Source organism: Barbus barbus, assembly GCF_936440315.1.
Source record: "Barbus barbus genome assembly, chromosome: 7".
Lineage (NCBI taxonomy): Eukaryota > Metazoa > Chordata > Actinopteri > Cypriniformes > Cyprinidae > Barbus > Barbus barbus.
The window spans coordinates 10,564,102-10,585,803 of NC_136735.1; the positions used below are offsets into that span (position 1 = coordinate 10,564,102).

General features: G+C 36.2%; 1 protein-coding gene across 1 annotated transcript in view; it reads left to right on the top strand.

The window, feature by feature from the left end:
* Positions 1–21,702, top strand: part of LOC306872608 (glutamate receptor ionotropic, NMDA 2B-like) — a gene marked incomplete at both ends in the record, with an annotated part of 113,846 nt that overhangs the window by 83,365 nt on the left and 8,779 nt on the right. Inside the window, 9 exons of the mRNA XM_079421234.1 lie at positions 4,694–4,808; positions 5,075–5,283; positions 6,316–6,487; positions 8,670–8,823; positions 8,925–9,050; positions 11,235–11,464; positions 12,513–12,673; positions 14,278–14,465; positions 17,286–17,524. Coding sequence (XP_079277360.1) covers positions 4,694–4,808; positions 5,075–5,283; positions 6,316–6,487; positions 8,670–8,823; positions 8,925–9,050; positions 11,235–11,464; positions 12,513–12,673; positions 14,278–14,465; positions 17,286–17,524 — 1,594 coding nt within the window. The remainder of the gene's footprint in view (positions 1–4,693; positions 4,809–5,074; positions 5,284–6,315; positions 6,488–8,669; positions 8,824–8,924; positions 9,051–11,234; positions 11,465–12,512; positions 12,674–14,277; positions 14,466–17,285; positions 17,525–21,702) is intronic.

A 21,702-nucleotide genomic window follows, 5' to 3' on the forward strand; every position in this document is an offset into this window, starting at 1 on the left:
TTATTCAATGGTCTCACTGTTGGACAGTGTTATATATATATATATACTGTACATATTAAATGTTTTATATATTTGTAATTTCAGTTAATTTTTATTTTTTATTTTAATTAATTATTGTATATTCAACTTTTTAGTGAGAGAAAATTATTTTTGATAGTTTTAGTTAACAATAACAACATTGCTCCTCGGAGAAAATGCCCCTGCTCTAGACATTAATGAAATAATCATATACAGTCCTCACACTCCCTCAAGTTTTCGATGGTTGTTAAAGCTGTTCCCTGTTGACCTGAGAGGCTATTTCACAGCCGTGACAAGTATCATGAAATGGTATGGTGTCAAGTCAGGAGATGTTATGTCAGGTCCAAAATTAAACATGAGAGGAAACCCTTGAATGTATGATCAAGTAATTCATAGCTCCTTGAAGGGTTGTGCTTTTAAAAGGGTGTATGGTAAATCTGAAGATGAGTTTTCTAATGTCAGATCAATGCTAGAGCTGAAAAACGTTGGATACGATAAATCTGGTTGGCTGTCATGTCCAATATCGATCTGTTTGTATTTATAGTGACAGATAAATGGGTCTCTGCTGCATCATGCATCTCGCTGTAAGTACAAAAGATGCTACCTCTCTCTCCATGTCTCTTCCTCTCTTTCTCCCTCACTCTCTCGGGTGAGATTACTGTTCCCATGGCAACACAGCAGATTGCTTGGAGATTGCTATGGTTGTGGGCACCATGGTAACGCATTTTATATGCTGGTGGGTCTCTCTCTTCCTCTCTCTTTCACACACACCCTCTCACTTTCATTCTATCTGTTGGCAGTTTGGGGTTGTACGTACCTTCGAGTGTCAAGAATCAGCACAGACTGCCCTAACACACCGATTTGGGAATTGATGGTGTGCGAGTCTGTATGAGACTGTAGGTTAAATGGATTAGATGTGCACGTAACTATTGCAGAAACTACTGCAGTTTGTATATGTCATTCTCTAGTAGTGTTAATGTAACAACAAAGTACTATTGCAGTCCCATGATACTTTAATATTTACCATGCTACCAAATATATCATGATATTTAAGTACATATCCGAAATCTGTTGTAAGTGCTGTTTTAACAAATCACTGTGAATATTTGATGGGTTACCATGATTCAGTTAGCCCCTGCTGGTGCTTTAGCCACACAATTCAGTGGGCATAACATGTATTTTTTCTATTTACACCTATTCAAAAATGAGCTATGATTACATGGCATTGCAGGGTGATCTGATCAAAGGCAAAAAATAAAGGACCAAAAACTGAGCCATGAGGGACTCCAGAATTGAGGGGCAGGATTTTTTATTTTATTTTTTTTGCTAACTTTCTATGATCTGTTCAAGTTTCAAATAAACCAGTACATTTATAAGCTATTCAAAAGTAGCTATGTTTTCTGTTGTCTATTTTTGCAAACATAGTCTCAATTGCAAGTATTTCAATTGAAGGGCTTAGTGTTGCCATTTTTATGCACCTCCCAAGCACCCATGATCAACATTTCAGATTTCAAGTCACATACCACATGGGCAGTCGTGGCCTAATGGATAGAGAGTTGGACTTGTAACCCGAAGGTTGTGGGTTCGAGTCTCAGGTCTGGCAGGGATTGTAGGTGGGGGGAGTGAATAATCAACACTCTCTCCACCCTCAATACTATGACTGAGGTGAGACCCTTGACCCCCAACTGCTCCCCGGGCACCGCAGCAATGGCTCTGGGTGTATGTTCACTACTGTGTGTACACTTGGATGGGTTAAATGCAGAGCACAAATTCCGAGTATGGGTCACCATACTTGGCCACACACCACTTCCCCCCATTTATTTTAAGCATACAGAAGCTCCTGTGCCAGACGAGCGACTGCCATTGATATGCTAACAGTTAGCTTTCTCCAGATGTTATAGACCTCCTCCCAGAAGTCAATTTTTTGATGTTAGCTTCTGTATGTATAGATGTACAACACTGTTTCACAGTCTTATTCCATTGTATTGTACATGCACGAAACATACTATTTCTTTGGTCATTCTGCTCTCTAGCTTTCTCTCTGTTTGCATACTTCTCTTTCATTCTCTCTTGTTTAGAGCAGATATTTATTTCTTGTGTGGTGAGTTTTCATGAGGCCGATTGTTGTCATGGCGACAACAGCCCACAGATGGAGGCAAGAGAGCGAGGAGTGCAGCAGAGAGTTTTCACTGGCTCTGACACAAAACTTGTTGACACACATACATGATAATCACGCTATGATGAAAATCTGAGCACGTATCAGTACTTAAGGGCACAAACACACACACACACACCTGACTACAGACTGATTTACATTCACTGCCTAAATTGGGTCAGTTCTTCTACGTCATAAATTGTACACCCAGATGGAAGAAAAGGGAAACGACTTGTCTATGTGATTCTGTTTCATGATGTTTTACTGCTGATATCTTTTATTACTATGGGGAAATTTATGTTCTGTGTTTGACAAAGTAGGGTGAATTAATGGAAAAGTGTATCCATCTAAGCACCTTTCCAATATTGCTCAGGGTATGTTTATTTTTATGAAAATCACTTTTTGAACATCTTAGAAACAAAAAATAACAATTCATGAAATTGCAAAAGTGTAAAAGGTAATGTACAAAAATATTATTTTGGCAAAAACAATCAAATGTATTAACATACAACATGTACATAATTATGAAGAAAACAATTGTCCTGAAAACACGTTTGGTTTATAGTTAATCAATGAAACTATAATTCACTATAAAATATTAATAAGTATGCATTTATATAAAAATCTAAATAAATTTGACTCGTCTGAATGTATGTTAGTGTATTTTTTTTTTAATTGTTTTTACTTGTTGACCAAACAACTATGCTAAAAACTAAAATTTCAGTATCATATTTTGGTCACAATATAGTTTGAGGACCAATTATCACCGTTAACTATTTTTTCTTCAATAAACTCCTAATTTGCTGCTTATTAATAAGGTAGTTGTTAAATTTAGGTAATGTGTAGGATTAAGGGATCTAGAATATGGTCATGCAGAATAAGGCATTATGTGCTTTCTAAGTACTTATAAACACTCAATATGCTAGTAATTTGTGTCCTAATAAAAAAACTTGTTAATAGTGAGAATTGATCCCTAAACCAAAATATGATATTTAAATTTTAGTGGGAAACACTAGAAGAAACACACAGAAAGCACTGGAAGAAATACAAAAAAAAAAAAAACTGCTAGAAAAAGACATTTGTGTAATATATTGACCTTACTATGATGCCATGGTCTCCAATAACATGTATTGTATAATGTTACTGAAGGGTTCATTTATTTTTCGTCTTATTATGAACTCATATATACATATCACGTAAGTGCCAAATGCTGGAACTGTGGCCAAGAATACTAAGGAGTCAAGTGTTAAGTTGTAAGTTAGATCTCAAGGGCAACAAGAAGAACAACACAATATAAGAATGCTTAAACTTTGTTGATGCAGTTCAGATGTCTAAGTGCTATATGAGGTCAGTAAAGACGAGTCACTAGACTCAGACAGTCCATTAAGTACTGCACAAATTTGTCTGCGGAGCAGGTTAGTGACATGAAAGAGGTTAATTACAACAGAGGTTAATTACAACTCGACTGAAAGCATTTTGTATGAACTTGAAGGGGTTAATTGACAAAATCTGGTGGGCCAGTGAGGAGGAATCAAATTTACACTGATTAGATGGTAATGCAGGGTGATCTGATGTAGATGGAAAAAATTAAAGGACCAAATACTGAGCCATGAGGGACTCCTGGATTGAGAGCCAGTAAATTAGGCTTTTTTGCTAACTTTATATGATCTGTTCAAGTAGGAAATAAACCAGTAAATTAGTTAACGTTGTACAGTCTGCACTGAAATGAACAGCTTGTGGCTGACCATGTCAAAAGCTATCCAAGGCAGTGTAGTCAAGATGCTCTGGTTCTTAAGGTTGCGTGACAAGGATTAATTCCTAAGTGATGGAGGTCAAGCATGCTGTTTTTGGAAAAAACTTGACATTTGGATGAAACTATTCACCATGCAGTGTTTTCTCTCTCATCCACAGCATCCATTACAAGCAAATACAAAGCCAAATTGTTTCAAGATGCAGCAAACTGCTTTATAATTATAATGTAAAAATGTGCTACTTTCAAATAAAAAGTTGCGGTTACATTTTTCTTTGACTAACTAAAGGCTAAGATATTGGTTGTTAGATCTGATATATAATATCACTCACCTCTGTAATAAATATTTTTCCCTGGATTATTCTTTTTTATTTATGATTTATGATTATTGTATTGTGTTAAGGTGAAATTCATACCAGCTCCTCAAAACTCTCCAACTGGGTGGATTTTAAAGTCATAATAGTGGTTTTGTGACCAGGAGGCTCCCAGATTCACATTTTCCATTGTGAATATAATTTGCTATAGCCTCTAGCAACAAACCTGTTTTCCTGCATTATAAATGTGTGTGGACATATGCGGATAGTGTGCAGAAGCCCATACACTAGGTATACTGGAAAGCCATGTAAACTGCTGACATTGTGGGATACTGTACATTGCTTCGACTTGTTCTGAAAATATTTGTGCTATACAGATCTAAACAAGGAAGGTGCCTTTGTGTTAATAACCACCAAATGTGTTTGGTCTGATTATTCACTCTGTTTTCTCTCCAGGTACCTCATGAATGTGACATTTGAAGGGCGCAACCTCTCCTTCAGTGAAGACGGTTTTCAGATGCACCCAAAGTTGGTCATTATACTGTTAAATAAGGAGAGGCAGTATGAAAGGGTGGGCATCTCTACACATTTCTCACTTTTGCCTCTTGATTTCTCTTAACTCTGTGCAGTCAATGACTGTGCAGTTCCCTGATGTAATTATCAACCTTCATTTACTCTTTATCTGTCTTTATCTTAATTCAAGATTTCAGGCATCCTCAAATTTAGCCCGCACTAATCAAATCGCAGCCACTTCAACCTCAACACCCTCTCATTATCTCACTCGTTATCCTTCTCTCATCTTCTGCTCTCATCTTGCCACTCTTTGCACTTTCACAGGTCGGTAAATGGGAGAACGGGTCTCTGGCAATGAAGTTCCACGTGTGGCCTCGGTTCGAGCTCTACTCAGATGCTGAGGAGCGGGAGGACGACCACCTGTCCATTGTTACGCTGGAGGAGGCTCCATTTGTTATTGTGGAGGATGTTGACCCCCTCAGTGGCACCTGCATGAGGAATACAGTACCGTGCAGAAAACAGCTCAAACTCCAGTGAGAATCCAATATGAACAGTACAGATATTCAGGAAAATGTGCTGCAGTTTGGTTCCAAATTCAGATTTGTCACAGATTTCACAGCAGATGTTATAAGTGGTAGACTGGATAATGTTATAAAACTTGTCTAAATCACAGATGAATACAGTGAGGTCTAGAAAACTGGACAATAAAAATATTTAAACAGAAAAAACTATGAGACCAAATACTGAGACCTAGAGATTCAATTTCATTTCACTTTAATTATTATCCTGCTAATATATCTGATTAATGTCTAATGAATTAGAAAAGTGAAAAATAGTTTTTTTCAGTGGTCTCAGGCGTACTGTACCACATTCCATGTCTATGAAGAGTTTCTTATCCATATCCAAGATGAGACATAGTACAGGTAACATATCTTATATCTGCTATCTAAAATCAGTCATTGTATGAGATCAATATTAGATCAGTCATTAATCTTGACTGCCAAACTGCAGTGTTGTCTAAGTAGAGCACTAAATACAGATCCTCCATTCAGTTTTCAAATTCAAGGTGCTCTGTCATTGTCAGGACCAGATTATATCATGTAGTAAGAAAGTGTGGTGTATACAGTATTGTACTGTTAATTAATGTAAAAAGACTGATTTATTTATGGATTAAATTGGTATCATGTCTCTTTACTATTGATAAAAAATATCTGTGTTAAATTAGTGTTAAATTCATTTCACATTCTTGTAATGAATTATTGCTAAAACACATTTATTATGAGAAATGATCCGAGATTAATGTGAATTTTGACAAATTTAAGTCTCCTTGTTCCAGTGTAGTCAATTCAGTAGTCAGTGCAGTGGTCATTAGTCATTTTGATGTTATGTTGACTCACTGATTGATTTCTTCAGACACAGATTTATTATGAAATGGTATTTTGATTAAGGATTGATGAACGGCTTAGGAGAAATTTGTTAAACGCCATCTTCACTATTTAGAAAAATAACTTCCTGTGCTAACATTAATCTTCTCAACTTTTTCTTCATGTTTTTCCTACCTCTAGAAATCAGACAAGAGATTCAGGGATCTACATTAAACGCTGTTGCAAGGGCTTCTGTATAGACATCCTCAAAAAGATCGCCAAGTCTGTAAAATTCACCTATGATCTCTACCTGGTGACCAATGGGAAGCATGGCAAAAAGATCAACGGCACATGGAATGGCATGGTTGGGGAGGTTAGTTTCAAAACACTTTTAGTAAAAAACCTGTGGTTCTCATCAAACACATAGAGTTTGGGTTGAATCGTCCCAGTCAAGAGTATTCTCAGTCAAGAGCTTGCTGGAACATACACTTTTGTTCTTCCCGTTCTACCATTCCTCTGCAAATGATGGATAAGAGGAGCATATTCAGCTGTAGGGTACAACAGGGATAAAGCTGCCCCGGGGTAAAAGGCTCCTTTGATATTATTTTCATCTAAACCATTAGATGGCACAAAAACTTGGCGTAGCACTTTCCAAAACATTCGCTTTTCAAGATGCACATGTATATTTGTCTGATCTTTGGCGCAGCAGTGCAAAGTTGATCTAATATTTTATGTTTTATAAAAAGGTTGTAAATTTAAGTAGCAAATGAAAATCGCTTTATGATTTTCAGTTTTAAGATAATTAAAGCAACTGTTTTTAAATAAGGAAAGAATATGTAAAAGTATTTGGGGTAAAAAGCGCCCCTTCTGTTGGGGCTAAAAGCACAGAGTAATTAACATGATAATTAATAGATGGCTGACTTTTCCATTTGTTGACATGACATGGTTAGATTCAGATGGTAAATATCATATATTATGTTGGGTGTCCATCTTAGAGATAATCACTATGTTTAGAATGAAACCATCATATTTTAAAACATTTGCTGCGTCCCAATTTGCCTACTGTCTGTCCTAAATAGTATTCGAAAATATAATTAGTATGTCCCAAATCATAGTATGTTTTAAAAAGTATGCCAAAGATTCCCGGATGCTCTACTACGTCCAGTTAGAATTCGAAGTGCAGTTCGATGCACACTCTAACGGCTAATATTACCGCTGTGGAGGAGGATTCGATTAGAATTACAAACACTCATAAAAAGTGTTAAAAAACTACAAACATGGAATTAAACACATAATTAAATTTTTTCAAGTTATTTTAGGTTTTCTTTTATTTCATTTAATGTTTATTTTATTTCAAGTAAGGATTTTTTTATTGTTTTAGTTAACCATAATAACCACTAGGACAAAGTTCTGGAGCGTCTATGGGTTTCTGATTATATATTATTTCCAAAAAATGAAAATCTGAAAAGTGTCTCTCATGACAAGAACAGATGAAAGAGAGAGAAAATGTGAGCAAGTGAGTTTGCACAAGCCCAAGGGAAAATACAGCTGGTGCATTAATTCAGATGAGAAATAATATGAGTTACCGGATCATATGTAAATCCACAGTTGGAATGAATGTTATGCAGTTCCCTTTTGGTCCTAGTCATATGAATACTCACCACATTTGAAGCCGCAGACTCTTCGTAGCTTGCTTTATGTTTACTTAATGTCTTTACAAGATATGATGCTCAAAGACATACTCATGATCAGTGATAGATGCTATAATGCAACACACACTCAAGCAAATATGTAAAATATGCTCTCATATTTTGAAAAGATAGAGAAAGAAAATAGGATATAGAATAGCACTACTCAACATGCAGCCCACAGGGCATTGTCACAACCCACATGTTTTTTCAGATTCTGATATATACCATGGTAAATGCACAGTGCAATTTATAAAATCCGACACAAGCAGAAATCTATAGTCCACTCTGCAAACTGTGCCACAGGTGAGCGCTTACAGTACAGCTTCATTGATTATAATGGGAGCGATTTAGTTTGATACGTGGTTGTGTAAGTGTGTAACACTCAGTAGCCTTATTAATATAACATAGGCACTATAAAAAAAATTAGAAGTGTGAATTAGAATTAGAAGCTAAAGAAATCCGGTTTTGTGGACCCTTGAGTAGCCCTGATGTAGACAAAGCCTTCCTGTAGCATACATTCACCTTATTAACTCTGTTTTGTCCCATTTTCCTATATCACCGGAGGCCCCTTATATGTAACTCTAAATATACCTGGACAAGTGATGGGTTTGGGGAAGTAGTGATTAGGGAAAGGTTGAAAAAAGGCTATTAAAAGCTACTGCGACTCATTGTAGGAAGTAACCTGATTTCTGCCTTTTTTGGTCTCACAGTCTTGTTTTTTCTTGATGTTTTTCTCATTCACTAGTTCCCATTTTATCTGTCTTTCACCTTTTTCTTCTCACACTGTTGCTTTTTTCCACCTCTGTTGCGGCAGGCCTAGACTAGTCCAGGTTTGGTATAACCGCCCCTTTTCCTCATGTCTAGGTGGTGTTGAAGAATGCCCACATGGCAGTGGGGTCCCTTACCATTAATGAAGAGAGGTCAGAGGTCATTGACTTCTCTGTGCCCTTCATAGAGACTGGGATTAGTGTCATGGTCTCTCGTAGCAATGGCACAGTGTCGCCTTCTGCCTTTTTAGGTAAGTGCTATATACACACTGTAATGGCATTCAAGATATAATTCCAAATTCAAGTGCACTCTTCATTAGTAATTTCTTTTCCCTTCTTTTTTTGCTCTCAGAGCCCTTCAGCGCTGATGTCTGGGTAATGATGTTCGTTATGCTGTTGCTAGTTTCAGCCGTGGCTGTTTTCGTTTTTGAGTACGTCAGTCCTGTCGGCTATAATCGCTGCTTGGCAGATGGACGAGGTGTGCACACATGCTTGTATAAACACACACACACACACACACACACACATATATATATATATATATATATAGCCTTTATACGTAACACCAATATACATTTGGTATATATAGTTTAATGTCTTCACTTTTTAACCATCTAAAAATGTATGTAACTACATTCACTACATATCATTACAATGTAATATTTTTTATTTAATATAATATACTTTTGTTCATAATTATGCTTTAACTTAAATAATGGTGTTTTGTGTTTTTCCATTTAAATATATATATATATATATATATATATATATATATATATGTGTGACCCTGGACCACAAAACCAGTCTGGAATCTGAGGGTGCAAAAAAATCTAAATATTGAGAAAATCGCCTTTAAAGTTGTCCAAATGAAGTCCTTAGCAATGCATATTACTAATAAAAAATGAAGTTTTCATATATTTACGGTAGGAAATTTACAAAATATCTTCATGGAACATGATCTTTGCTTAATATCCTAATGATTTTTGGCATAAAAGAAAATTCTATAATTTTGACCATACAATGTATTTTTGGCTATTGCTACAAATATAGCTGTGCAACTTAAGACTGGTTTTGTGGTCCAGGGTCACATATTAGGGATGGGAAGATGTCCCGATTCTCTCGGTGCATCGGCATAAAAAGTTAATGATGTGATGCATCGGTTTAAAAAGTGTGCTTCGGCTACAAGTTGGCATCGCTTCTAACCTTTTTTTGCATCTGTAAAAACCGATTTATCCATAAACGATAAAAGAAATTCACACAATCTCACTAATTTGTGCACGCATATTTTTAAGCAGTCCTTAATGTCAATCATGGATCAGATCGATCCACCATGGCAAACAGCGAATACATCTGTGCTGTTTAATGCATTTGAGACGTTGTGTTTTCCTCAGTGCATAACTGACATGTCACAGGTATATTTTTCATCTGTAAATGTTAGAAAATCATGCAAACATATCCATTCTGCTGTCAGGTTTGGGCGAGGCACGCGAGAGTAAAATATACAATATTTGTTGTTGGACATTAAATGTGTCTTTTGTAGAATTTTAAGCCTACATGTAAGTGTATTTTTTATGATAGCAGTATCTGTAAAGGGACTATTGTAATAGGTAAATCAAATATAATTCTATATTTCTATATATAATTCTATAATTCTCAAATGAGTTAATGTGTTTCTTATACCAGTTAAAATATAGTAATTTTCTTTATTATTTATTTTCATTTTTAATTCAGTGATTTTAACTTTTAATTTAGGCATTTTAATGATTTAAAGAGCAATTTTAGATTGTAATGTTCTGCTATTTGTTTGACAAACTATAAAAAGCACAGCTGTCATAAAACCAGAGAGAAAGGCTGCATGGCTAGAAACTGTAAAAAAAACAAAGGTAAAAAAATACTATGTGAGAGAGTGGTAATATCATTACATTCCTATTGGTCAGTGTTAGAGGAGCTCAGCTTAGCCTGACATTTAGCCTGCTTTAGACCAGGTTAGTTTCCCAGCATAAGTTGCCACAGTGACTAAGCTTGATCTAGGCCTATGTTAAATTTGCTTTATGGAACCAAATCATTTGACAATGAGTCAGACTAACTGAAATAAGCCTGGCTTATTTGGTAAACTTGTTTTATGAAACAGGCCTCAAGGCATTAAAAGTGATCATATTTTCTCCATTGCATTGTATTGCATCGAATCGCATTGTGTTGAATCAAATGGGATCGCACTGCATCGTAATAGGGGTGAATCCTATCGCACTGCATCGGTACCTGCTTCATATGTATCTTTAATGTATTGTTGGTTATGCATCGAGATGCGTATCGTATCGGCCTGTGTCATGAGATGCATGTATATATATATATATATATATATATAGTGAGAGAGAGAGAGAGAGAGAGTATATTTTATATATATGCAATGTATATAAAAATGTAAAATAACCTCATCTTTTAGTTTCATCTCTCCATGTTGTATTGGCTGATATCATGCTTAGCAATGTACTACTCTCTAAATGTTATTGATTCTTTAGCTCGAAATCAAAACTGAATAGTTAATTCATGGCTATTTATTATGGATTTTCTTCCTCTGCCCTTTTACTCCTGTCTGATTCCTATTAAATTATAAGGTAATAATTCTCTATTTCAATTTCTCTACCTCTTTACACACCATCAGAGCCTGGCGGTCCCTCCTTCACCATCGGAAAAGCTATTTGGCTACTTTGGGGTTTGGTCTTCAATAACTCTGTGCCCGTGCAGAACCCCAAAGGCACTACTAGCAAGATCATGGTCTCAGTCTGGGCCTTCTTCGCTGTGATTTTCCTGGCCAGCTACACTGCCAACCTGGCCGCATTTATGATTCAAGAGGAATATGTGGACCAGGTGACGGGCCTGAGTGATAAAAAGGTAAAAGGGATTATTGGTCAAATTCAGCAGCATGTGAAAATATGAAGCACGTGCATCTGAAAGCTGTAATTAAAATTATAGTTCTCATTTATCCTACTGTCAAAACATTTGATCTATTCTACCTCTAGGACATAAAAAGCAGTTTTTTCCTCAAAGACTGACTTGAACTGAACGTGACTTGATACACCAAACTCTGCTTTATCCTTGGTGTTAAACAGCTAAGGTTAATTCGCATAGACTAACCAACAAATGATGCAATATTTAAGTTGCCCTGTGTAATTTTTTTGATGTAATAAAATGTTCCTCTGTCTCAGTTTAATGTGCAAAGACAGCTATAAGTAAGCCATTTGTGGGTTTCTGAGGCTCTGGTGCTTTAAAAATGTTTGTTTGTTTAAGCAATCTGACACGTCAGCTTCTGGTTTAGCCAATGACTTGAGTTTGGGGCGGGATTTGTTAGTGAAACCTGTGTGGAAATTATGATTTTAAAAGGAATTTATAGAAAAAACATCCCACTTCATGGTCTTAACAGTGAATCATTTTTCTTCATAAGTGAATTCATGCATGCTTACATGGCGCAGTGTTGCATGTGACATACTAATACTACTGTTTATTATCCTCAAACGACTGATGACATATTTGGGCAACCACATGCTGACTGGTTTTGTGGTAATTTGTTTTGTTTTTTCCCCATGTCATCTTTGCGTGTAAGAAAATTGGGCTAATGTGAATTAGTCAACCGTTATGAAACAGAAAACAAGATTTGAGAGGGTGCTGTAGCTTCTTTAATAATTGATGTAGTGAGATTTAGTTTTTTTACTCTAAGTCATGCTTTACTTTTTATGTCTAGTGAAGCTTTGAGTGTCTAGAGAACAAAGAGTCTGTGTGTTTACACTGGAAATAGTTCTATTATGAATGGTGGGGGGAAAAAAGATCTGTTGTATCTTTAAAGGTTTTTTCTCACACTTTGTCCCTTGAGTGTTCATTGACAATGTGGACACTGCGGAGTTATATATATATATTTCTCTCTCGCTTTCTCTCTCTTATCTAGTTTCAACATCCGAATGACTTCTCCCCTCCATTCCGCTTCGGTACTGTGCCCAATGGCAGCACAGAGAGAAACATAAGGAACAACTACAAAGAGATGCACGCCTATATGACCAGCTTCCACCAGAAGAACGTAAACGAGGCCCTCCACAGCCTCAAGACGGGGTGAGAGCGAAAAAGATGGTATCTGCATGAAAAGAATATAAAGGGTGGGAAGACAAGGAGTTGAAAAGCTTGTAGGACAGCAGTAAGTACATGTGTGAGTGAGTGGGTGGATGAACTCTGGATTGATAATAGCATCAAAATGAGGCATCCTGGAGGGACTTTATTTGGAGATGCTGATTGGTAAAAGACTGATTTAACATGAAACTGGCTTCTGCAGTCCTTTATTTTATTAGTACTAACAGTGGCCATTTTAAAGGCAGATATGACAGCCATGTTGGACTAACTAAAATTTTCACCAGGATAAAGTTAATAGTTTTTACCTGGTCATGTGATTTTAACATGGCAGGTCACTGGATGCAACGCACTTTATGTAAAAGCTACATAAAATAATTTATTAGGATTCTTCATACCATGTGAGCGCACATCATTTTAAACATGATTTAAAAGTACACTGAGTACACTTTGAGTTCTTCATTGTTCACATTTTACAATAAGGTTCCATTTGTTTACATTAGTTAACATAAATTAACATAAATTATAATTGTTTATATTATATAATGGCCTAGAGGATAGAGAGTTGGACTTGTAACCCGAAGGTCGTAGGTTCGAATCTCAGGTCCGGCAGGGATTGTAGGTGGGGGGAGTGAATAACCAACACTCTCTCCTCCCTCAATACCACGACTGAGGTGAGACCCTTGAGCAAGGCACCAAACCCCCAACTGCTCCCCGGGTGCTGCAGCAATGGCTGCCCACTGCTCTGGGTGTATGTTCACTACTGTGTGTACACTTGGATGGGTTAAATACAGAGCACAAATTCTGAGTATGGGTCACCATACTTGGCCACACACCACTTCCTCTTTCCCTCCCTTATAATAAAGTGTTATGGAGTTTTTTAACTACAGGCATATCTTGCAGTGTCACATTTTCATGAACATTTTCAACTTTTTTAAGTACCTTTTTAACTTCTCTGGTTGGTTTTTAATGCACTTTTAGTTTGACAAATTAATTTTTAAAAGTACAAATTTCATGTACTCTCTCACTTAAGATGAGCTCATAAAATTAGATACAGTACAAGAAATAGCAAAATGTTATTTAAATTAGCATTACACACTATGTCAGTTACCTATGTAAGTTACACCTCAAATCCAACACAATTCCCCAAATTGTTTTTTCTTTTTTTCCCCCCAGCTTATTTATTGCTGACCAGGAAAGAGAAAAACCTTAAAAGTAAAACAAATGTGTTTGGCACTGGTTAACTAAACCTAAAACCATTAGAAATGTTATCACTTGAAACAAAATAAAGATTCAGCAAAATAAAGTAAATTATATATAAAAAAAAATAATTTAAAGTTGAAAGACTGAAATAACTAAAACTAAATAAAAACTATATAGACAAAACAAAAAAACGAATAAAGTGAAACTAAATCATTAAAAGTTTAAATGAAAAAGTATATATAAAAATAAAACCGTAAAATTCTGAATATTAACAAATACTATATTAGTATATCAATGATACTAAAATAACTATGGTTTGCCAAAGTTTAATGTTTGACAAGGCCTCACCAACATTCTAACATATTACTCCTCTCCCTCCCCCCGTGTAGTAAATTGGATGCATTCATCTACGATGCAGCGGTCTTGAACTACATGGCCGGACGTGATGAGGGATGTAAACTGGTGACCATCGGCAGTGGTTATATCTTTGCTACTACAGGGTATGGCATTGCCATTCAAAAAGACTCAGGCTGGAAGAGGGCAGTGGACCTTGCCATTCTGCAGCTCTTTGGAGATGGTAAAGACTGATTTTTTTTGCAAAATATTATTTCATTGGATGATTGCATAATCTGCATGAATTAAAGATATTTAGGGGAAATTCACTAAGAATGATTCTGCATCGCTGCACTCTTTTAGTATCTGATTCACTACAAAAATTCTGTGAGTCTGGTCACACCATAGACGCACCCAAAAATTGAATTGCACGATGCAAAGCTATAAAAGATAGCAGACAGCGCCTGGTTAAAATGGTTTGTGGGTGGTTAGTGAATAAGACAGTTTTTTGCGATGAAATGCTGTTCACAAAAGTGTCGCGAATGTGTAGAGAATTCACAGCTTGAGATGTTTACTTCATTCACTTCTTCTTTAAATGATTCTCAATGTGCCCTCAAGGCAAACAGTTTTGAAGAATACCTGGCAAGAGATGACAAGTGCCTACACTGTCTGTTAGAACGCCAACAACTATGCCACACAAAATGGTATTAGATGTGTGAAAATATGGCACCCTGTTTTTCAAAGCTTCCTTTGTGTGAAATTCACATTCTGTTAAAGCATAATAATGCTAATATTGAATTAATGTACTCATCAAATCAAGGATTCATCTCATATTATGCTCTGTAATATAAATTACTATAGTTTACGCAGGTTGCACAGGTGATGCAAAGCTAAAGGTGTCTTAAGTTTTCTTTCATATTAGTCTATCTGCACAATTTACACAAATGTGCGTTGAGGAAAAATGGGGAAAGATGCAATGTACAAATGAAAGTTGATAGGAATATGAGATTTGCCAATATGAAGCAAATTTACTGTAGCAATTATATATATAAAAAAAAACTTTTATTCTGCAAGGATGCATTAAATTGATCAGACGTAACCGTAAAGACAATTGTAACGTTACAAAAGATTTCTATTTCAAATAAATGTTGTTCTTTTAAACTTTCTATTCAAAGAATCCTGGAAAAAATTTATCAAGGTTTCCACAAAAATATTAAGCACAACAACTGTTTTTTGGAGGAATGATCCGATACTGCCGTTTGAACACAGTCTATCTTGGTCTCGAGTGAGGATATAGTCGACTTAAATTCGGCTGATAAAGCCTGGCGATGTTCATCCAACAGTTTAGAAATCCCTGCCATATTGAGCTCGCTGGAATCGCTGTCAGTGGTGTCCGTTTTGGTTTCTTTTCTACTTTGTTTACTCGCCTTTGAGGCCATGTTAACGAAAGAGTATAAATTTCGTCCTTATGATCCGTTTAAAAGTGAAATTAACTTATGGAGTGGCTCAAAATAAACAGTTAGAGCGGGAGATACACGTAAACACGTCTACTCCATCTGCCGTCCGGAAGTCGACCCCAAGATATGTTTTTTGAGCAGCAAATCTGCATATTATATTCTAAAGGATCATGTGACACGGAAGACTGGAGTAATGGCTGTTTACCTTTAGTTTTACCTCCACAGGAATCAATCAGATTTTAAAATCTGTATTAGTAAATTTGTACAGTATATACAGTATAGTATACTAATGTAGTGTACAAAGTAGTTATAATAGCTGTACTGTACCAGCAATAGATGTAAAGCATTGAAAAGTGTTTATCTCCACATCTCTAATTCAGTTTGATTCAAGCACTTTCCTAGTGATCCAGATCCAGGGGCCATTTCTAGAAAACGTCATCTCTTCCCCAACCAGCATCTGAGATGACAAGCTGTTTGAATCACATCCAAAGACACATGCAAAACATGCCCTATGCACCTCACACACGCATAAACAGTGCTAACAATTTTAGACACTTAAGATGACATTTTGTAAAGAGATCTTACAGAGACTGTATACGGTCATAGAAAAATCAGATTGGCTAGTAGATACATTTATATAATATATATGCCAAACTTTGATTCCTCATGCATGCATGGTTATGTTATGCAAGCGGGATGCGTTAGGTTAGATTAGTGCCAAGGTGAGTGTTCATATGCATATTGACATGCACCTTGGTTTGGCACACTGACAGCAGTATGGAATCGGAAAGGTAAGGTTGAGTGTATCACATGTTGTTATATAAGCCAGTATATGATCCAGGAGCAGGAATAGTTCTATTTGCAAGTGTCAAGGGGGCGCATAATGCTTGTGTTATCTCAAAAATACACTGGGAAGGTATCAACTGTGTGACATATACATGTAGGTACACATGAATGCACCGGCACAGCATGTGAACACCAGCGCGCACATTCACCCTCACATAGGTGTTGGGTTTTTGACAGATTTAAAGGCTGAAGTTCCCGACTATAGTTCCCAGTGTGGCATAGAACTGCAGCCACTGAATGGATGGATCCTTTTGCAAGTCTGAATTATTGAGTATGAGAAAAAGCATATTTGTGTGTATCTGCATTTATCCCTAAATACAGACCTGCAGATCACTGAATGGTGTTTTGGAGTTTGATCCTGTCCCTCCTATACGGGCTGTCAGGCCCCTTATTAGAGCTGGGAACCAAATCTCAAGTGACTCCCATAAGCAATCATTAATGTGAAGAGAGCTCCAGTGTGTATGAGTTGGATTAATGCGTCATGACAAATGTTGCACTTCACAGGGGCCGTAATTTGTTTACTGTGCACAGTTTTGTGGGGGCTCTAAATAAATGCAGTGCTGAAACACATTGAAATCGCCATGGATAGACAAACGTGAATAGACACGTCTGCTAACAGTAAAACTCGAGTGCACTCGAAGCCCACAGACACACAAAACACACAGATGGAGAGGCAGAAAGTAAAAAGATGCACAAACAATCACTCTTTCTAACCCACATTCAATTGCTAGAAAGTGCAATCTTTTTCTCCTTCTTTGTAGGTGAAATGGAGGAACTTGAGGCACTGTGGCTGACTGGCATCTGCCATAATGAGAAAAATGAGGTGATGAGCAGTCAGCTGGATGTAGATAACATGGCAGGTGTGTTCTACATGCTGGGAGCTGCAATGGCCCTGTCCCTTATCACATTCATCGCAGAGCACCTCTTCTATTGGCAACTGCGATTCTGCTTCATGGGTGTGTGTTCGGGCAAGCCCGGCCTTACCTTCTCCATTAGCAGGGTGAGTGGCAGATTCACTTTTGAACTTTTGATCCAAAAGCAAACAACCACCAAGATTAACTTTACTATTATTCAGAAGCCAACAGCCTGTTAAGTTTTTGAAGCTTTAGAGATTAGGAGCGCAGATCGCTAATCATTTTCTTCATTGGCACCTCTGTCTTGTTGTCCAGTCAAAATTTCTTTACTTTCCATTTGTGATGACATGAAAGTAGCGACAGATCTTTTCTTTTTTTTTTCAAATTGTGAAATACATCTAACTGTAACAGACACAATAACAAACAAACAAACAAAAATAATGTAGGTGGGGACATTCTATGCATTGTTGTTTGATTGGATTTGGAGATGTGGTCGTTGTACACAAAAGTAGCAGCAGTTGAACTTGAGCTTGCAGGGAGCAGGGTTTAAACAGTCTAAATGATTGGAGAAGTCCTACATATGACATTTTCCAGAAAGATTACAGTCAAAAGTAAAAAAAAAAAAAAAACATATTTAAGCAAGTATTATGGAAGCCCATTTCCGCCACTGAATAAAAAATAAAAATAGGTAATTTGGACTATTTTTCATAATTCTGAGAAATGAAGTTTCAAACGTGAACGGTCACACTTGGTTAAATTTAAGGATGCTTAAGTAACAAAATACTGATTACGAAAAAGATTTTGCAGTGTAAAAACAACAATTTTCTGTCATCAGCAGATAAGCAAAATAACTTTAAAATGTGCAGTGTATAAATGTTTCCTTCACGTTAGAGGTATGTGAACAATGATATTTATGTAGAAAATCCAAAACCTTCTGTATGATGATTACATTTTTTTGAGGGCATTTTATTTTATTTTTGTGGTGCACCTTTTTTTGTACATTTAAATCGTTCTGTTTCTTTCGTTCTGATATGTGTAGGGGAAAGGATGAACATACTTTTGAATGCCCATTTTGTACCTATGCAACATTAGAAATCAGGGGCCGGATTCACGAAACATTCTTATGAAGAAAATTCTTAACTGCCATTTTCTTATTATTTTTTAACATAAGAAAAAAGTTAAGAATATTTTGTTTTCCCAAAAATTCTTCTTAAGAATATTCTTATATATAATATATATAATATTCATATTGTTCTTAAGAAAAACTTAAGAATTCAAATTCTTGAAAAGAATCTTCTTAAAAATCATCGTAAATAACTTAAGTTTAGGACAGCCCCATACCTGTCTTAAATCCCAAACAGTAAGAATTATTTAATGATTTTATTGATTTATTCCAAATTAATTGTTATATTTAAGCATTACAACAACACTAGCAACATATAATACATAGTAGGACTATTAATATGCATGTGCACGAGTTTTCGGAAGTGACAGCAAATCAACGATGACTGATACTGTAAACAATTATCGGTCATTATTAGCCTATGTAGTGACGCTACTTTTTTCTGACTTCAAAACTCAGTAGCGAGCGAGTCAGAGAACTATTGGACGCTTTTAATTGTTGCCTATAAATACAACATCTTTGGAAAGATTCAGTGCATATGAATGCGCCGATACACACAGACGTGTTTGCTGTAGCAGCGCGAACACGCATACCGGAAGCGTTCACTCGGATGAGAGCGCAAAAACACAGCACAAAAATGAATGAAAGTTTGAGACAGTAACCGTTCAAAAACACACGCCGGATTAAACACATGAAGCTGAGAGCCAGTCAAAGTCGCGACGAAAATAGTGTGTGTGCTTATTATGATTATTATGATTATTCACTCAGATAAAGATGGTAATTTTCTTCTTAAGAAAAAAGATGTTCTTAAGAACATATTTGAGAACATTATGAATTTTTCAAGAATTGCACTTAAGAACATTCTTACGAACTTTCGTGGAATTTATCTTAAGAATTTTCTGAACTTATTTCTTAAGAAGATGTTCGTGAATCCGACCCCTGACCCTGATCTTGAGCTAACAGGGCAAAGCAGCAGTCTCTCATTCTAGACATTCGGACATCAAATCATGCCTCGAGTGATTTGGAGTGGTGCCATGACCCACATAATGGCGTGGATGAACAGAGAGAGTAAATATCAGTTTATGTGACCAAACTGGCAAGTGACTCAAACATAAACCTGGGTTTACCTGAATTCACAAATGACCGAGGCTAAAAGCATAAAAGATTGCTATATTACTCTGTTAGCCACAAGGGCAATTTGTATGACCAGTTTCCTCAGCTACAAGTCCAGACATAGGAAACCGATTTTCTTTCTAGATATATTTCCCTTTGAGATGTAGATGCATGTTTGAACACTAGCTAAAGCAGTGTTGCTGTGGTGAGGGTAAGAGTCTAAAATGAATAGGGGGGGGGGGGGGACCATACAATAGAAGAGAGAAAGGCACCTCTCAAGAGAAAGAAGGAAAGAGAAAGAGAAATGAGATAACACTGAATGAAGAATATGTTCCAACCCAATCGGACTGAAGGGTCAGGAGATGAATGAGAATAAGAGTCACTGTGGAAAGGATGACCTGAGTTAAAAAAGACAGAAGGTAGAGAAGATAAGAGGAACATAAAGACAAGAGGGGAAAAAAAAAACAGACACAAGAGTGGACAGACACTAAGCGTGACTAAGAGTGAGACAGGAAACATTTCTGACATGTTGTCTCACTTTAGGGATGGATCACCAGTAGAACAGTAACCTTTACCCTTTAAAAATGTTTTGAAGAGAATTCTATTTGTTCCAAATGTGATTCACGCATTGTTATGAAATGGTTTTCATGGTTCATATATATAAAAAAGAAAAAAGTAATTCCATTATAGTGCATCACAACATTTATAGGTCCGGGTATAAATGGAAGCACCCAACAGTTTAAATGATAATGAGGTATTTTGACTTCAAGCCAGTTTTACAATGACACATTTGCCATTAAGAAATTAGTTTGATAAAATACAGCCAAAAATACAGAGATAAATGGATTAAAATGCAGTACATCTGCATCACTGGTGAATGAGCTGGAGAGGTTTATTAAAATATTGTGTAATTAATTTGTCACGGCAGTGATTAAGGAGAGACGGAGGAGTAGACACAGTAGTATCAGTAGAATTTTAATCGCATTGATTGAAGACATTGATAGGCAGTCAAAACCACAGAGTTACTGCAACCCTGTCACCATGTCATCATTAATCAGAACCTCTATCGCCCCTGCCGTTTCTTTCTTGAACATATTTTGTTCTCTTTTCCTCTCTCCTTTCATTCCTCTCTGTTTCACTCATTTTCCTTTCTCTGCTCTTGTACACATAATGTCAAAAGATTAAAGACAATGAAGAATAAACTTTTTTTATTACGTGATAGTTTTTTTTATTAATTGTCCTCCAGCATGCTTTATTAAACTAAACTACTAGTCCAGGTGATATGTGAAAATAATGTTCACTTTTTCATAAAAGCATGTATTCTATAAAAGCACTTGTATCGTTCGCAGCCCTAAACATTTTCAGAAATGGAGTCATCGCAAAAACACCTCGTGGTTGCCATGGCCACCATTTTACTTTCCGTCATAACCAAATTATGTATTTTATGTCATATCTCCTGAACCAAACATGATAACACAGAAAAGGTGATGTTTACCCCTGTTTTGATGGTCAAGGATTACAATGATACCATATACAGCAACATAAACTGTTCAGGTGAAGAGATAATGGCGAAATCAGCAATGTGAGAAGGAAATCACAGTATCTGAGCATCACTGTATCAAAGTATTTACAAAAGTCCATATTATGGCTATTCATTTTTTCTTTCTTTGATAATTAACTAATGTTTTATTCAATAATACATTAAAAGATTTTTTCAAGAATACTTATATATATATATATAAAATAAAATAAAATAATCTCAGGTAAGTGTATTTCCAATACATTATTGTTCTCTCTCAACAACGCTCTAACATCACACGCAGACGGCAATGCAATCAGATGAACATTTAATGGTTAATTTAGTGACTTTATGAGAAGGATTACAATGAAATCTCAGAAGATGCCAAATGTTTAAGTTTCAAGTTTACTTTATTTATATAGCACATTTAAAACAGCCAGAAGACTGACCAAAGTGCTTTACACTTGGAAGCATCCACAACAAAAATTAAAAGGAAACAAGACACATAAATAAGAAATGGAATAGATAAAATACAACCTAATAGGCCATTGAAAACAAATAGGTTTTTA